This window comes from Oncorhynchus masou, chromosome 18, assembly GCF_036934945.1.
Source record: "Oncorhynchus masou masou isolate Uvic2021 chromosome 18, UVic_Omas_1.1, whole genome shotgun sequence".
NCBI classification, from domain to species: Eukaryota; Metazoa; Chordata; class Actinopteri; order Salmoniformes; family Salmonidae; genus Oncorhynchus; species Oncorhynchus masou.
In genome coordinates, this window is record NC_088229.1 from 4,754,656 (window position 1) to 4,776,413 (window position 21,758).

Sequence of the window (21,758 nt, forward strand, 5' to 3'; positions counted from 1 at the left end):
AACACAGTATCTATACAGAATCAATACAGTATCAATACAGTATCTATACAGAATCAACACAGAATCAACACAGTATCTATACAGTATCTATACAGAATCAATACAGTATCTATACAGTATCTATACAGAATCAAAACAGTATCTATACAGTATCTATACAGAATCAACACAGTATCTATACAGAATCAACACAGTATCTATACAGTATCTATACAGAATCAATACAGTATCTATACAGAATCAATACAGTATCTATACAGTATCTATACAGAATCAACACAGTATCTATACAGTATCTATACAGAATCAATACAGTATCTATACAGTATATATACAGTATCTATACAGAATCAATACAGAATCAACACAGTATCTATACAGTATCTATACAGAATCAACACAGTATCTATACAGTATCTATACAGAATCTATACAGTATCTATACAGAATCAACACAGTATCTATACAGTATCTATACAGAATCAATACTGTATCTATACAGTATCTTTACAGAATCAACACAGTATCTATACAGTATCTAAACAGAATCAACACAGTATCTATACAGTATCTATACAGAATCAACACAGTATCTATACAGAATCAACACAGTATCTATACAGTATCTATACAGAATCTATACAGTATCTATACAGAATCAACACAGTATCTATACAGTATCTATACAGAATCAATACAGTATCTATACAGTATCTTTACAGAATCAACACAGTATCTATACAGTATCTAAACAGAATCAACACAGTATCTATACAGTATCTATACAGAATCAACACAGTATCTATACAGAATCAACACAGTATCTATACAGTATCTATACAGAATCAACACAGTATCTATACAGAATCAACACAGTATCTATACAGAATCAACACAGTATCTATACAGTATCTATACAGAATCAACACAGTATCTATACAGTATCTATACAGAATCAATACAGTATCTATACAGTATCTTTACAGAATCAACACAGTATCTATACAGTATCTAAACAGAATCAAAACAGTATCTATACAGTATCTATACAGAATCAACACAGTATCTATACAGTATCTATACAGAATCAACACAGTATCTATACAGAATCTATACAGAATCAACACAGTATCTATACAGTATCTATACAGAATCAACACAGTATCTATACAGTATCCATACAGAATCAACACAGTATCTATACAGTATCTATACAGAATCAACACAGTATCTATACAGTATCTATACAGAATCAACACAGTATCTATACAGAATCAACACAGTATCTATACAGAATCAACAAAGTATCTATACAGTATCTATACAGAATCAACACAGTATCTATACAGTATCTATACAGAATCAACACAGTATCTATACAGAATCAATACAGTATCAATACAGTATCTATACAGAATCAACACAGAATCAACACAGTATCTATACAGTATCTATACAGAATCAACACAGTATCTATACAGTATCTATACAGAATCAACACAGTATCTATACAGAATCAACACAGTATCTATACAGTATCTATACCGAATCAACAAAGTATCTATACAGTATCTATACAGAATCAACACAGTATCTATACAGAATCAGCGCAGTATCTATACAGTATCTATACAGAATCAACACAGTATCTATACAGTATCTATACAGAATCAACACAGTATCTATACAGAATCAACACAGTATCTATACAGTATCTATACAGAATCAACACAGTATCTATACAGTATCTATACAGAATCAACACAGTATCTATACAGAATCAACACAGTATCTATACAGTATCAACACAGTATCTATACAGTATCTATACAGAATCAACACAGTATATATACAGTATCTATACAGAATCAATACAGTATCTATACAGTATCTATACAGAATCAACACAGTATCTATACAGTATCTATACAGAATCAATACAGTATCTATACTTAGTATCTATACAGTATCTATACAGAATCAACACAGTATCTATACAGTATATATACAGAATCAATACAGTATCTATACAGTATCTATACAGAATCAATACAGTATCTATACAGTATCTATACAGAATCAACACAGTATCTATACAGTATCTATACAGAATCAACACAGTATCTATACAGTATCTATACAGAATCAACACAGTATCTATACAGTATCTATACAGAATCTATACAGTATCTATACAGAATCAACACAGTATCTATACAGTATCTTTACAGAATCAATACAGTATCTATACAGTATCTATACAGTATCTAAACAGAATCAACACAGTATCTATACAGTATCTAAACAGAATCAACACAGTATCTATACAGTATCTATACAGAATCAACACAGTATCTATACAGTATCCATACAGAATCAACACAGTATCTATACAGAATCAACACAGTATCTATACAGAATCAACACAGTATCTGTACAGTATCTATACAGAATCAACACAGTATCTATACAGTATCTATACAGAATCAATACAGTATCTATACAGTATCTTTACAGAATCAACACAGTATCTATACAGTATCTAAACAGAATCAAAACAGTATCTATACAGTATCTATACAGAATCAACACAGTATCTATACAGTATCTATACAGAATCAACACAGTATCTATACAGAATCAACACAGTATCTATACAGTATCTATACAGAATCAACACTGTATCTATACAGTATCTATATAGAATCAACACAGTATCTATACAGTATCTATACAGAATCAACACAGTATCTATACATAATCCATACAGAATCAACACAGTATCTATACAGTATCTATACAGAATCAACACAGTATCTATACAGTATCTATACAGAATCAACACAGTATCTATACAGAATCAACACAGTATCTATACAGAATCAACACAGTATCTATACAGAATCAACAAAGTATCTATACAGTATCTATACAGAATCAACACAGTATCTATACAGTATCTATACAGAATCAACACAGTATCTATACAGAATCAATACAGTATCAATACAGTATCTATACAGAATCAACACAGAATCAACACAGTATCTATACAGTATCTATACAGAATCAATACAGTATCTATACAGTATCTATACAGAATCAAAACAGTATCTATACAGTATCTATACAGAATCAACACAGTATCTATACAGAATCAACACAGTATCTATACAGTATCTATACAGAATCAATACAGTATCTATACAGAATCAATACAGTATCTATACAGTATCTATACAGAATCAACACAGTATCTATACAGTATCTATACAGAATCAATACAGTATCTATACAGTATATATACAGTATCTATACAGAATCAATACAGAATCAACACAGTATCTATACAGTATCTATACAGAATCAACACAGTATCTATACAGTATCTATACAGAATCTATACAGTATCTATACAGAATCAACACAGTATCTATACAGTATCTATACAGAATCAATACTGTATCTATACAGTATCTTTACAGAATCAACACAGTATCTATACAGTATCTAAACAGAATCAACACAGTATCTATACAGTATCTATACAGAATCAACACAGTATCTATACAGAATCAACACAGTATCTATACAGTATCTATACAGAATCTATACAGTATCTATACAGAATCAACACAGTATCTATACAGTATCTATACAGAATCAATACAGTATCTATACAGTATCTTTACAGAATCAACACAGTATCTATACAGTATCTAAACAGAATCAACACAGTATCTATACAGTATCTATACAGAATCAACACAGTATCTATACAGAATCAACACAGTATCTATACAGTATCTATACAGAATCAACACAGTATCTATACAGAATCAACACAGTATCTATACAGAATCAACACAGTATCTATACAGTATCTATACAGAATCAACACAGTATCTATACAGTATCTATACAGAATCAATACAGTATCTATACAGTATCTTTACAGAATCAACACAGTATCTATACAGTATCTAAACAGAATCAAAACAGTATCTATACAGTATCTATACAGAATCAACACAGTATCTATACAGTATCTATACAGAATCAACACAGTATCTATACAGAATCTATACAGAATCAACACAGTATCTATACAGTATCTATACAGAATCAACACAGTATCTATACAGTATCCATACAGAATCAACACAGTATCTATACAGTATCTATACAGAATCAACACAGTATCTATACAGTATCTATACAGAATCAACACAGTATCTATACAGAATCAACACAGTATCTATACAGAATCAACAAAGTATCTATACAGTATCTATACAGAATCAACACAGTATCTATACAGTATCTATACAGAATCAACACAGTATCTATACAGAATCAATACAGTATCAATACAGTATCTATACAGAATCAACACAGAATCAACACAGTATCTATACAGTATCTATACAGAATCAATACAGTATCTATACAGTATCTATACAGAATCAAAACAGTATCTATACAGTATCTATACAGAATCAACACAGTATCTATACAGAATCAACACAGTATCTATACAGTATCTATACAGAATCAACACAGTATCTATACAGAATCTATACAGAATCAACACAGTATCTATACAGTATCTATACAGAATCAACACAGTATCTATACAGTATCTATACAGAATCAACACAGTATCTATACAGAATCAACACAGTATCTATACAGTATCTATACAGAATCAACACAGTATCTATACAGAATCAACACAGTATCTATACAGTATCTATACAGAATCAATACAGTATCTATACAGTATCTTTACAGAATCAACACAGTATCTATACAGTATCTAAACAGAATCAAAACAGTATCTATACAGTATCTATACAGAATCAACACAGTATCTATACAGTATCTATACAGAATCAACACAGTATCTATACAGAATCTATACAGAATCAACACAGTATCTATACAGTATCTATACAGAATCAACACAGTATCTATACAGTATCCATACAGAATCAACACAGTATCTATACAGTATCTATACAGAATCAACACAGTATCTATACAGTATCTATACAGAATCAACACAGTATCTATACAGAATCAACACAGTATCTATACAGAATCAACAAAGTATCTATACAGTATCTATACAGAATCAACACAGTATCTATACAGTATCTATACAGAATCAACACAGTATCTATACAGAATCAATACAGTATCAATACAGTATCTATACAGAATCAACACAGAATCAACACAGTATCTATACAGTATCTATACAGAATCAATACAGTATCTATACAGTATCTATACAGAATCAAAACAGTATCTATACAGTATCTATACAGAATCAACACAGTATCTATACAGAATCAACACAGTATCTATACAGTATCTATACAGAATCAACACAGTATCTATACAGAATCTATACAGAATCAACACAGTATCTATACAGTATCTATACAGAATCAACACAGTATCTATACAGTATCTATACAGAATCAACACAGTATCTATACAGAATCAACACAGTATCTATACAGTATCTATACAGAATCAACACAGTATCTATACAGAATCAACACAGTATCTATACAGTATCTATACAGAATCAACAAAGTATCTATACAGTATCTATAAAGAATCAACACAGTATCTATACAGAATCAATACAGTATCAATACAGTATCTATACAGAATCAACACAGAATCAACACAGTATCTATACAGTATCTATACAGAATCAATACAGTATCTATACAGTATCTATACAGAATCAAAACAGTATCTATACAGTATCTATACAGAATCAACACAGTATCTATACAGTATCTATACAGAATCAATACAGTATCTATACAGTATCTATACAGAATCAATACAGTATCTATACAGAATCAACACAGTATCTATACAGTATCTATACAGAATCAATACAGTATCTACACAGTATATATACAGTATCTATACAGAATCAATACAGAATCAACACAGTATCTATACAGTATCTATACAGAATCAACACAGTATCTATACAGTATCTATACAGAATCTATACAGTATCTATACAGAATCAACACAGTATCTATACAGTATCTATGCAGAATCAATACAGTATCTATACAGTATCTTTACAGAATCATCACAGTATCTATACAGTATCTAAACAGAATCAACACAGTATCTATACAGTATCTATACAGAATCAACACAGTATCTATACAGAATCAACACAGTATCTATTCAGTATCTATACAGAATCAACACAGTATCTATACAGAATCAACACAGTATCTATACAGTATCTATACAGAATCAACACAGTATCTATACAGTATCTGTACAGAATCAATACAGTATCTATACAGTATCTTTACAGAATCAACACAGTATCTATACAGTATCTAAACAGAATCAAAACAGTATCTATACAGTATCTATACAGAATCAACACAGTATCTATACAGTATCTATACAGAATCAACACAGTATCTATACAGTATCTATACAGAATCAACACTGTATCTATACAGTATCTATACAGAATCAACACAGTTTCTATACAGTATCTATACAGAATCAACACAGTATCTATACAGAATCAACACAGTATCTATACAGTATCTATACAGAATCAACACAGTATCTATACAGAATCTATACAGAATCAACACAGTATATATACAGTATCTATACAGAATCAACACAGTATCTATACAGTATCTATACAAAATCAACACAGTATCTATACAGTATCTATACAGAATCAATACAGTATCTATACAGTATCTATACAGAATCAACACAGTATCTATACAGTATCTAAACAGAATCAACACAGTATCTAAACAGAATCAACACAGTATCTATACAGTATCTATACAGAATCAACACAGTATCTATACAGAATCAACACAGTATCTATACAGTATCTATACAGTATCTATACAGTATCTATACAGTATCTATACAGAATCAACACAGTATCTATACAGTATCTAAACAGAATCAACACAGTATCTATACAGTATCTATACAGAATCAATACAGTATCTATACAGTATCTATACAGAATCAATACAGTATCTATACAGTATCTATACAGAATCAACACAGTATCTATACAGTATCTAAACAGAATCAACACAGTATCTATACAGTATTTTTACAGAATCAACACAGTATCTATACAGTATCTAAACAGAATCAACACAGTATCTATACAGAATCAACACAGTATCTATACAGTATCTATACAGAATCAACACAGTATCTATACAGAATCACCACAGTATCTATACAGTATCTATACAGAATCAACACAGTATCTATACAGTATCTATACAGAATCAATACAGTATCTATACAGTATCTTTACAGAATCAACACAGTATCTATACAGTATCCATACAGAATCAACACAGTATCTATACAGAATCAACACAGTATCTATACAGAATCAACACAGTATCTGTACAGTATCTATACAGAATCAACACAGTATCTATACAGTATCTATACAGAATCAATACAGTATCTATACAGTATCTTTACAGAATCAACACAGTATCTATACAGTATCTAAACAGAATCAAAACAGTATCTATACAGTATCTATACAGAATCAACACAGTATCTATACAGTATCTATACAGAATCAACACAGTATCTATACAGAATCAACACAGTATCTATACAGTATCTATACAGAATCAACACTGTATCTATACAGTATCTATACAGAATCAACACAGTATCTATACAGTATCTATACAGAATCAACACAGTATCTATACATAATCCATACAGAATCAACACAGTATCTATACAGTATCTATACAGAATCAACACAGTATCTATACAGTATCTATACAGAATCAACACAGTATCTATACAGAATCAACACAGTATCTATACAGAATCAACACAGTATCTATACAGAATCAACAAAGTATCTATACAGTATCTATACAGAATCAACACAGTATCTATACAGTATCTATACAGAATCAACACAGTATCTATACAGAATCAATACAGTATCAATACAGTATCTATACAGAATCAACACAGAATCAACACAGTATCTATACAGTATCTATACAGAATCAATACAGTATCTATACAGTATCTATACAGAATCAAAACAGTATCTATACAGTATCTATACAGAATCAACACAGTATCTATACAGAATCAACACAGTATCTATACAGTATCTATACAGAATCAATACAGTATCTATACAGAATCAATACAGTATCTATACAGTATCTATACAGAATCAACACAGTATCTATACAGTATCTATACAGAATCAATACAGTATCTATACAGTATATATACAGTATCTATACAGAATCAATACAGAATCAACACAGTATCTATACAGTATCTATACAGAATCAACACAGTATCTATACAGTATCTATACAGAATCTATACAGTATCTATACAGAATCAACACAGTATCTATACAGTATCTATACAGAATCAATACTGTATCTATACAGTATCTTTACAGAATCAACACAGTATCTATACAGTATCTAAACAGAATCAACACAGTATCTATACAGTATCTATACAGAATCAACACAGTATCTATACAGAATCAACACAGTATCTATACAGTATCTATACAGAATCTATACAGTATCTATACAGAATCAACACAGTATCTATACAGTATCTATACAGAATCAATACAGTATCTATACAGTATCTTTACAGAATCAACACAGTATCTATACAGTATCTAAACAGAATCAACACAGTATCTATACAGTATCTATACAGAATCAACACAGTATCTATACAGAATCAACACAGTATCTATACAGTATCTATACAGAATCAACACAGTATCTATACAGAATCAACACAGTATCTATACAGAATCAACACAGTATCTATACAGTATCTTTACAGAATCAACACAGTATCTATACAGTATCTAAACAGAATCAAAACAGTATCTATACAGTATCTATACAGAATCAACACAGTATCTATACAGTATCTATACAGAATCAACACAGTATCTATACAGAATCTATACAGAATCAACACAGTATCTATACAGTATCTATACAGAATCAACACAGTATCTATACAGTATCCATACAGAATCAACACAGTATCTATACAGTATCTATACAGAATCAACACAGTATCTATACAGTATCTATACAGAATCAACACAGTATCTATACAGAATCAACACAGTATCTATACAGAATCAACAAAGTATCTATACAGTATCTATACAGAATCAACACAGTATCTATACAGTATCTATACAGAATCAACACAGTATCTATACAGAATCAATACAGTATCAATACAGTATCTATACAGAATCAACACAGAATCAACACAGTATCTATACAGTATCTATACAGAATCAATACAGTATCTATACAGTATCTATACAGAATCAAAACAGTATCTATACAGTATCTATACAGAATCAACACAGTATCTATACAGAATCAACACAGTATCTATACAGTATCTATACAGAATCAACACAGTATCTATACAGAATCTATACAGAATCAACACAGTATCTATACAGTATCTATACAGAATCAACACAGTATCTATACAGTATCTATACAGAATCAACACAGTATCTATACAGAATCAACACAGTATCTATACAGTATCTATACAGAATCAACACAGTATCTATACAGAATCAACACAGTATCTATACAGTATCTATACAGAATCAACAAAGTATCTATACAGTATCTATAAAGAATCAACACAGTATCTATACAGAATCAATACAGTATCAATACAGTATCTATACAGAATCAACACAGAATCAACACAGTATCTATACAGTATCTATACAGAATCAATACAGTATCTATACAGTATCTATACAGAATCAAAACAGTATCTATACAGTATCTATACAGAATCAACACAGTATCTATACAGTATCTATACAGAATCAATACAGTATCTATACAGTATCTATACAGAATCAATACAGTATCTATACAGAATCAACACAGTATCTATACAGTATCTATACAGAATCAATACAGTATCTACACAGTATATATACAGTATCTATACAGAATCAATACAGAATCAACACAGTATCTATACAGTATCTATACAGAATCAACACAGTATCTATACAGTATCTATACAGAATCTATACAGTATCTATACAGAATCAACACAGTATCTATACAGTATCTATGCAGAATCAATACAGTATCTATACAGTATCTTTACAGAATCATCACAGTATCTATACAGTATCTAAACAGAATCAACACAGTATCTATACAGTATCTATACAGAATCAACACAGTATCTATACAGAATCAACACAGTATCTATTCAGTATCTATACAGAATCAACACAGTATCTATACAGAATCAACACAGTATCTATACAGTATCTATACAGAATCAACACAGTATCTATACAGTATCTGTACAGAATCAATACAGTATCTATACAGTATCTTTACAGAATCAACACAGTATCTATACAGTATCTAAACAGAATCAAAACAGTATCTATACAGTATCTATACAGAATCAACACAGTATCTATACAGTATCTATACAGAATCAACACAGTATCTATACAGTATCTATACAGAATCAACACTGTATCTATACAGTATCTATACAGAATCAACACAGTTTCTATACAGTATCTATACAGAATCAACACAGTATCTATACAGAATCAACACAGTATCTATACAGTATCTATACAGAATCAACACAGTATCTATACAGAATCTATACAGAATCAACACAGTATATATACAGTATCTATACAGAATCAACACAGTATCTATACAGTATCTATACAAAATCAACACAGTATCTATACAGTATCTATACAGAATCAATACAGTATCTATACAGTATCTATACAGAATCAACACAGTATCTATACAGTATCTAAACAGAATCAACACAGTATCTAAACAGAATCAACACAGTATCTATACAGTATCTATACAGAATCAACACAGTATCTATACAGAATCAACACAGTATCTATACAGTATCTATACAGTATCTATACAGTATCTATACAGTATCTATACAGAATCAACACAGTATCTATACAGTATCTAAACAGAATCAACACAGTATCTATACAGTATCTATACAGAATCAATACAGTATCTATACAGTATATATACAGAATCAATACAGTATCTATACAGTATCTATACAGAATCAACACAGTATCTATACAGTATCTAAACAGAATCAACACAGTATCTATACAGTATTTTTACAGAATCAACACAGTATCTATACAGTATCTAAACAGAATCAACACAGTATCTATACAGAATCAACACAGTATCTATACAGTATCTATACAGAATCAACACAGTATCTATACAGAATCACCACAGTATCTATACAGTATCTATACAGAATCAACACAGTATCTATACAGTATCTATACAGAATCAATACAGTATCTATACAGTATCTTTACAGAATCAACACAGTATCTATACAGTATCTAAACAGAATCAACACAGTATCTATACAGTATCTATACAGAATCAACACAGTATCTATACAGTATCTATACAGAATCAACACAGTATCTATACAGTATCTATACAGAATCAACACAGTATCTATACAGTATCTATACAGAATCAACACTGTATCTATACAGTATCTATACAGAATCAACACAGTATCTATACAGGATCAACACAGTATCTATACAGTATCTATACAGAATCAACACAGTATCTATACAGTATCTATACAGAACCAACACAGTATCTATACAGAATCTATACAGAATCAACACAGTATCTATACAGTATCTATACAGAATCAATACAGTATCTATACAGTATCTATACAGAATCAACACAGTATCTATACAGTATCTAAACAGAATCAACACAGTATCTATACAGTATCTAAACAGAATCAACACAGTATCTATACAGTATCTATACAGAATCAACACAGTATCTATACAGTATCTATACAGAATCAATACAGTATCTATACAGTATCTATACAGAATCAACACAGTATCTATACAGTATCTAAACAGAATCAACACAGTATCTATACAGTATCTATACAGAATCAATACAGTATCTATACAGTATCTATACAGAATCAACACAGTATCTATACAGTATCTATACAGAATCTATAGATTATCTATACGGTATCTATATATGATCTATACAGTATGTATAGATGATCTATACAGTATCATTAGATGATCTATACAGTATATATACAGTATCTATAGATGATCTATACAGTATATATATAGATGATCTATATATTATCTATAGATTATCTACACAGTATATACAGTATCAATTGATGATCTATGCAGAATCTATACAGTATCTATAGATTATCTATACAGTATCTATAGATGATCTATACAGTATCTATACAGTATCTATATATTATCTACACAGTATATACAGCATCAATAGATGATCTTTACAGCATCTATACAGTATCAATAGATTATCTATACAGCATCTATACATTATCAATAGAGTATCTATAGATGATCTACACAGCCTATATACGGTATCTATACAGTATTCATAGATTATCTATATAGTTTATATAGAGTATCTATACAGCATCTATAGATTATCTACACAGTATATATACAAGTATCTATAGATTATCTACACAGCACATATACAGTATCTATACAGTATTTATAGAAAATCTATATCGTATATATAGAGTATCTATACAGCATCTATAGAGTTTCTATACAGTATCTATAGATTATCTACACAGTATATATACGGTATCTATACAGCATTTATAGATTATCTATACAATATCTATACAGTATTTATAGATTATCTACACAGTATATATAAAGTATATATAGAGTATATACACTGTATCTATAGATTATCTACACAGCATATATATACAGTATCTATACAGTACATACAGAGTATCTATACAGTTTCTATAGATTATCTACACAGTATCTATACAGTATATATACTTTATCTATAGAGTATCTACACAGCATCAATACAGCATCTATGCAGTATCTATTTGTTAACTACACAATATCTATACAGTATCTACAGAGTATCTACACAGTATCTATACAGTGTCTACACCATATCTATAGAGTGTCTACACAGTATATACACAGTATATATAATGTATCTACACAGTATCTGTACAGTATCTACACAGCATCAATACAGCATCTATGCAGTATCTATAGATTAACTACCCAATATGTATACAGTATCTACAGAGTATCTACACAGTATCTATACAGTGTCTACACCATATCTATAGAGTGTCTACACAGTATATACACAGTATCTACACAGTATCTATACAGTATCTAGACAGTAGCTATACAGTATCTCACAAGACATTACCTGTAGCTGTTGGGAGAGAAGGAACCATTCAGACTACCATGTCCTCCTTTCTCCCATCCCCGCCTAGACCCGACCTTGTCGGCCCCGTCTCGGCTGTGTCTGTTGGGGGTGTCCCCTCCTCTACCCTCTTCCTGGATGGACAGGGACAGAGGGAGTAACTCGGTGCTGACCAGAGGGGTGGTCCTGCAGCTCTCTCCCCCTGTGTTGTAGGCGCTGGTGCTGTCTTTGTCCTGGTCTGGGTCTGGGTCGGATCTCTCCCGCTCAGGGAGCTCATTGATGTCCGATAGCTTGCGGTGGAGCTCGTTGGCGGGTTCTGGGTCTGTGTCGTGGTCGGGTGCGGGTTCAGAACCAGTGGGTGGGGCTCCACGGCCAACAACGTCCTCCTCCAGAAGCCACGCCTTCATGCATCGTTCTCTCAGCTGTTGCATCTTCTGCACTCTCAGGATGTTGCGGCACTTAAACTCTAGATGACGTAGTTCCTCCTCTAACAACGCCATCTTGTGTTGCGTCATGCTCTCGTGGCAGTTTACATCGACTTTTGGGTCACTCCCCCCTTCACCCTCACACATCTCACCCTCTTCCTCCTCCTCCTCAGTCCCTGATCTTCCTCCCTGGCTTCTCTCAGCAAGCTTCCTGTTCCTTTCAAACTGACACCGGATCTCTAGTAGCTCCCTGTACCTCTCGCACTCTTCCTCAGTCAGACCCGGCATCATCATCATCATCATCAGTGGGTCGGGTACGTACACCCCCAACCCCAAACCTGTCCCCAAACCCCCTCCCAGTCCCTTTCCTCCATACAGCCCCACCCTTGGCTGGGAGTCATTACTGAGGTGGATCTCTTGGAGGTGGGGCGAGGGGGACGAGGGTGTATTCCCAGGTCTGAACTTCCTCATGCTGCCTGGGGTGTTGGTTGTGTTGGTGTTTGGGGCACTGGTCTGGTCCTGGTCCTCTCCCAGCAGGTCATGTTCAGAGGACTCAGCGTTGTGGGTGCTTTCGTCTGTACGGCCCACGCCACTGTCCAGCTCCTGACTGTTACTGGGGAGATGACCAGTATCATAAACAGTATCTATCCAGTATCTACAGCATTTACAGTCTGTTCACAGTATCTACAGAGTATTTGTACAGTAGCTAAACGCTGTTACTGAAGAGAAGAGAAGAAGCAGTAAGCAAATAGCCTGGAGAGGCAGCTTGATGTACACCCCCTGGACAGGACGCTAAGTCTGACACAGGGGAGAGAAGCAGTTTTAGGGCTATAGCAGCTAAGCTAGCCACTGATGGGCCACTGAGGGGCCGCCAGTAGTTGCCAGTCGGCCGCGAACTTTGCCGGAGGCAGGCTGCTAGTGGGTCATTAGACGCTCGCTAGCTGGGTTAAGGTTAGGGTCTAGTGGGCTACTACATGTGGTTTAGTCTGTTCTCTGCCAAGGTTGGCTAGAATGAGTAGACGATACTGAGTGGAGTTCAAAAAGTACTTGCACTTAAAACCATGTACAAAAAAAAAATAATACATCTATACAATATTTTTCTATATTTAATTGCACTGTACTTGACTATTGAACACAGAACAACCACTGGTGCAAAAGAAATGTGCAAACATAGAGGTAAGGTTTCGTCTGTATTTCGTCACCAGTGAAATACTAGTGATTTAAACATCCCCCCCCTCATCTAATGTTAATTGGGATCTAACATGGCCGCCGTAGTATCATGGCCGCCGTAGAATGTTGGAGTGTCATGTAAATGCGTCATAATGCAGAAACGTCAAAGTTCCGACTGTGTAAATACATGGCTCTGAAGCTGTACCAACCTGAGAGTAGTCAGACTAAGGATGTGGGTGGGGGTGTGTGGCCCCTCTCTGTAGAGGCTGGGCAGGTGGCAGGTGTGGAGGGCCTCAACATTCATGCTGAGAGGTATCTCCATATCCATCTCCTCTGGGCCCACCTGGTGCTCGTTCTGGGTGAAGGAATGGTTGGTTGAGTTTTTCAAGTTTTTCAAGGACACCAGCGTTGTGGTTGAAGTGTGTTTGTTTCAAAAGATGGCAAATGGCAAAAGTTGAGTAACGTCATTGATTGTTGAAGGAGAAGAGCGACGAAAGAACATAGGATGAAAATGAGAAATGTTCATAACACAACAAAGGTCATACGTATACGTTATTTTTAGTTCAACACAATTTTTATTTTATTTTAAAAACACTAGATGGCAACATAATCATTTGACATCCATATGTTATATTTCCTGAAGTTAGATTATGTTATTTGAAATGTAAAATAAATATGGATCTTGATATTGAGCAATTCAACTACAACGTTTTAGCTTTTTGTATTGGGTTATTGATTTATTTGAAAGATAATTTAATGTAATTTAAATGAAATGTCACATAGAGCAGAGCATAGAGTTTTGTCTCTTTTTCATGTTCCTCAGAATCAGAATTAGTATCAGAATACAGGAGTACCAGTATATTTACACTAGTACAGTATATAGTATACAGTATATTTACACTAGTAAAGTATATAGTATACAGTATATTTACACTAGTACCAGTATACAGTATATTTACACTAGTAAAGTATATAGTATACAGTATATTTACACTAGTACAGTATATAGTATACAGTATATTTACACTAGTACAGTATATAGTATACAGTATATTTACACTAGTACCAGTATACAGTATATTTACACTAGTACCAGTATACAGTATATTTACACTAGTAAAGTATATAGTATACAGTATATTTACACTAGTACAGTATATAGTATACAGTATATTTACACTAGTACCAGTATACAGTATATTTACACTAGTACAGTATATAGTATACAGTATATTTACACTAGTACCAGTATACAGTATATTTACACTAGTACAGTATATAGTATACAGTATATTTACACTAGTACCAGTATACAGTATATTTACACTAGTACAGTATATAGTATACAGTATATTTACACTAGTACAGTATATAGTATACAGTATATTTACACTAGTACAGTATATAGTATACAGTATATTTACACTAGTACCAGTATACAGTATATTTACACTAGTACCAGTATACAGTATATTTACACTAGTACAGTATATAGTATACAGTATATTTACACTAGTACCAGTATACAGTATATTTACACTAGTACCAGTATACAGTATATTTACACTAGTAAAGTATATAGTATACAGTATATTTACACTAGTACCAGTATACAGTATATTTACACTAGTACCAGTATACAGTATATTTACACTAGTACAGTATATAGTATACAGTATATTTACACTAGTACCAGTATACAGTATATTTACACTAGTACAGTATATAGTATACAGTATATTTACACTAGTACCAGTATACAGTATATTTACACTAGTACAGTATATAGTATACAGTATATTTACACTAGTACAGTATATAGTATACAGTATATTTACACTAGTACAGTATATAGTATATTTACACTAGTACCAGTATACAGTATATTTACACTAGTAAAGTATATAGTATACAGTATATTTACACTAGTACCAGTATACAGTATATTTACACTAGTACAGTATATAGTATACAGTATATTTACACTAGTACCAGTATACAGTATATTTACACTAGTACCAGTATACAGTATATTTACACTAGTAAAGTATATAGTATACAGTATATTTACACTAGTACCAGTATACAGTATATTTACACTAGTACCAGTATACAGTATATTTACACTAGTACAGTATATAGTATACAGTATATTTACACTAGTACCAGTATACAGTATATTTACACTAGTACATTATATAGTATACAGTATATTTACACTAGTACCAGTATACAGTATATTTACACTAGTACAGTATATAGTATACAGTATATTTACACTAGTACAGTATATAGTATACAGTATATTTACACTAGTACAGTATATAGTATACAGTATATTTACACTAGTACCAGTATACAGTATATTTACACTAGTACCAGTATACAGTATATTTACACTAGTACAGTATATAGTATACAGTATATTTACACTAGTACCAGTATACAGTATATTTACACTAGTACCAGTATACAGTATATTTACACTAGTAAAGTATATAGTATACAGTATATTTACACTAGTACCAGTATACAGTATATTTACACTAGTAAAGTATATAGTATACAGTATATTTACACTAGTACCAGTATACAGTATATTTACACTAGTACAGTATATAGTATACAGTATATTTACACTAGTACCAGTATACAGTATATTTACACTAGTACAGTATATAGTATACAGTATATTTACACTAGTACAGTATATAGTATACAGTATATTTACACTAGTACAGTATATAGTATACAGTATATTTACACTAGTACCAGTATACAGTATATTTACACTAGTACCAGTATACAGTATATTTACACTAGTACAGTATATAGTATACAGTATATTTACACTAGTACCAGTATACAGTATATTTACACTAGTACCAGTATACAGTATATTTACACTAGTAAAGTATATAGTATACAGTATATTTACACTAGTACCAGTATACAGTATATTTACACTAGTACCAGTATACAGTATATTTACACTAGTACCAGCATACAGTATATTTACACTAGTACCAGCATACAGTATATTTACACTAGTACCAGCATACAGTATATTTACACTAGTACCAGTATACAGTATATTTACACTAGTACCAGCATACAGTATATTTACACTAGTACCAGCATACAGTATATTTACACTAGTACCAGTATACAGTATATTTACACTAGTACCAGCATACAGTATATTTACACTAGTACCAGCATACAGTATATTTACACTAGTACCAGTATACAGTATATTTACACTAGTACCAGTATACAGTATATTTACACTAGTACCAGCATACAGTATATTTACACTAGTACCAGTATACAGTATATTTACACTAGTACCAGCATACAGTATATTTACACTAGTACCAGCATACAGTATATTTACACTAGTACAGTATATAGTATACAGTATATTTACACTAGTACCAGCATACAGTATATTTACACTAGTACCAGTATACAGTATATTTACACTAGTACCAGTATACAGTATATTTACACTAGTACCAGTATACAATATATTTACACTAGTAAAGTATATAGTATACAGTATATTTACACTAGTACCAGTATACAGTATATTTACACTAGTACCAGTATACAGTATATTTACACTAGTACCAGTATACAGTATATTTACACTAGTAAAGTATATAGTATACAGTATATTTACACTAGTACCAGTATACAGTATATTTACACTAGTACCAGTATACAGTATATTTACACTAGTACCAGCATACAGTATATTTACACTAGTACCAGCATACAGTATATTTACACTAGTACCAGCATACAGTATATTTACACTAGTACCAGTATACAGTATATTTACACTAGTACCAGCATACAGTATATTTACACTAGTACCAGCATACAGTATATTTACACTAGTACCAGTATACAGTATATTTACACTAGTACCAGCATACAGTATATTTACACTAGTACCAGCATACAGTATATTTACACTAGTACCAGTATACAGTATATTTACACTAGTACCAGTATACAGTATATTTACACTAGTACCAGCATACAGTATATTTACACTAGTACCAGTATACAGTATATTTACACTAGTACCAGTATACAGTATATTTACACTAGTACCAGCATACAGTATATTTACACTAGTACCAGCATACAGTATATTTACACTAGTACCAGTATACAGTATATTTACACTAGTACCAGCATACAGTATATTTACACTAGTACCAGTATACAGTATATTTACACTAGTACCAGCATACAGTATATTTACACTAGTACCAGCATACAGTATATTTACACTAGTACAGTATATAGTATACAGTATATTTACACTAGTACCAGCATAGAGTATATTTACCCTAGTACCAGTATACAGTATATTTACACTAGTAAAGTATATAGTATACAGTATATTTACACTAGTACCAGTATACAGTATATTTACACTAGTACCAGTATACAGTATATTTACACTAGTACCAGTATACAGTATATTTACACTAGTAAAGTATATAGTATACAGTATATTTACACTAGTACCAGTATACAGTATATTTACACTAGTACCAGTATACAGTATATTTACACTAGTACCAGCATACAGTATATTTACACTAGTACCAGCATACAGTATATTTACACTAGTACCAGCATACAGTATATTTACACTAGTACCAGTATACAGTATATTTACACTAGTACCAGCATACAGTATATTTACACTAGTACCAGCATACAGTATATTTACACTAGTACCAGTATACAGTATATTTACACTAGTACCAGCATACAGTATATTTACACTAGTACCAGCATACAGTATATTTACACTAGTACCAGTATACAGTATATTTACACTAGTACCAGTATACAGTATATTTACACTAGTACCAGCATACAGTATATTTACACTAGTACCAGTATACAGTATATTTACACTAGTACCAGTATACAGTATATTTACACTAGTACCAGCATACAGTATATTTACACTAGTACCAGCATACAGTATATTTACACTAGTACCAGTATATTTACACTAGTACCAGTATACAGTATATTTACACTAGTACCAGTATACAGTATATTTACACTAGTACCAGTATACAGTATATTTACACTAGTACAGTATATACTATACAGTATATTTACACTAGTACCAGTATACAGTATATTTACACTAGTACCAGTATACAGTATATTTACACTAGTACAGTATACAGTATATTTACATTAGTACCAGTATACAGTATATTTACACTAGTACCAGTATACAGTATATTTACACATACACTAGTACCAGCATACAGTATATTTACACTAGTACCAGCATACAGTATATTTACCCTAGTAGCAGTATACAGTATATTTAGAATGGTATCAGTACACATTGTATTCAGACTTGTACATTATAACCCCCCAAATCCTAATTGAATCACTATTAGCGAGACGACATAATGACATATAATATGGTAAGGTAGTGGTATTGATGTGGTGTGTGTGTGTGTGTGTGTGTGTGTGTGTGTGCGTGTGTGTGTGCTGTGTGTCTGCATGCTGGGTTACTGATGTGTGCGTGCATGCGTGCGTGCGTGTGTGCGTGCGTGTGTGTGTGCTGTGTGTCTGCATGCTGGGTGACTGTGTGTGTGTCTGTGTGAATATATAGCTGTGACCTTGAAGCAACAAAAATGGGACGTTGTAGATAAACCTGTCTCCTCCTCCTTCTACATTTCCTCTCTATCTCATCCCTCCACGCTTCCCTCTCCCTCTCTCCATCACCCATTCACCTGTCTCCTCCTCCTCCTCCTTAATTTCCTCTCTATCTCATCCCTCCACGCTTCCCTCTCCCTCTCTCCATCACCCATTCACCTGTCTCCTCCTCCTCCTCCTACATTTCCTCTCTATCTCATCCCTCCACGCTTCCCTCTCCCTCTCTCTATCACCCATTCACCTGTCTCTTCAATATTTCCTCCCTCCGTCCTATACCCCTACCCTTCTTTATTCAATTCTAGAATATAATTTCTAGATTATTTAGTATGGTTTGTTATCTATTTGTTGTGGAGATCTGATAGTAGAAATGTCACTCTTTTCTACATTTTGCCATGGCGAAAGATTTACCGTGGCCTATCAGCTATATGTATTGTATGCCGTAAAGACTGTGTGTGTGGCTGTAAGAGAGAGAGAGTGTCTGTTTGTTTATTTGCAGACTCTTATTATAGGCTCTTAATTTGAGAAACATTTCCTGTAGCTACATAAAATGTGAATTATAATGTGGATTATAAATATATATATTTTTTAAATCAAATTGGAAATTACTTTAAGCGTTTTTAAAACTCAAAACACACTACATTTGTACAATAGAATGTATTATTAATGAGAAAAACATTTAATATTGACTTTCATATTTGCGTCATTTATGTGCAAAGTTGGCTGGATGTCCTTTGGGTGGTGGACCATTCATGATACACACGGGAAACTGTTGAACGCGACAAACTCTGACATAAATAAGGGATTCATAGCTTTCACCTGGTCAGTCTATCTCATGGAAACAGCAGGTGTTCTTAATGTATTCCAGCACCTAACAACATTTTAAAAAATCCCCACAATCCTTCTCCCAAACAACCTCTAACATGCTTCTTCAAGCCAGATATGAGCTAGTGATCTAAGGATTTGTGTGGCAGTAAAATGTGTGTGTGTGTGTTTGTGTGTGTGTGTGTGTGTGTGTGTGTGTGTGTGTGTGTGTGTG

General features: G+C 32.2%; 1 protein-coding gene across 3 annotated transcripts in view; it reads right to left on the reverse strand.

The window, feature by feature from the left end:
- LOC135503855 (PDZ domain-containing protein 4-like) overlaps nucleotides 1-21,758 on the reverse strand; it is a 71,797-nt gene that overhangs the window by 7,002 nt on the left and 43,037 nt on the right. For all 3 annotated transcript variants that reach the window (XM_064922024.1, XM_064922023.1, XM_064922022.1), the window contains exons 8-9: nucleotides 15,217-15,362; nucleotides 13,416-14,450 (exon numbers count right to left, since the gene is read on the reverse strand). In XM_064922024.1, the coding sequence (XP_064778096.1) occupies nucleotides 13,416-14,450; nucleotides 15,217-15,362 (1,181 nt within the window). The remainder of the gene's footprint in view (nucleotides 1-13,415; nucleotides 14,451-15,216; nucleotides 15,363-21,758) is intronic.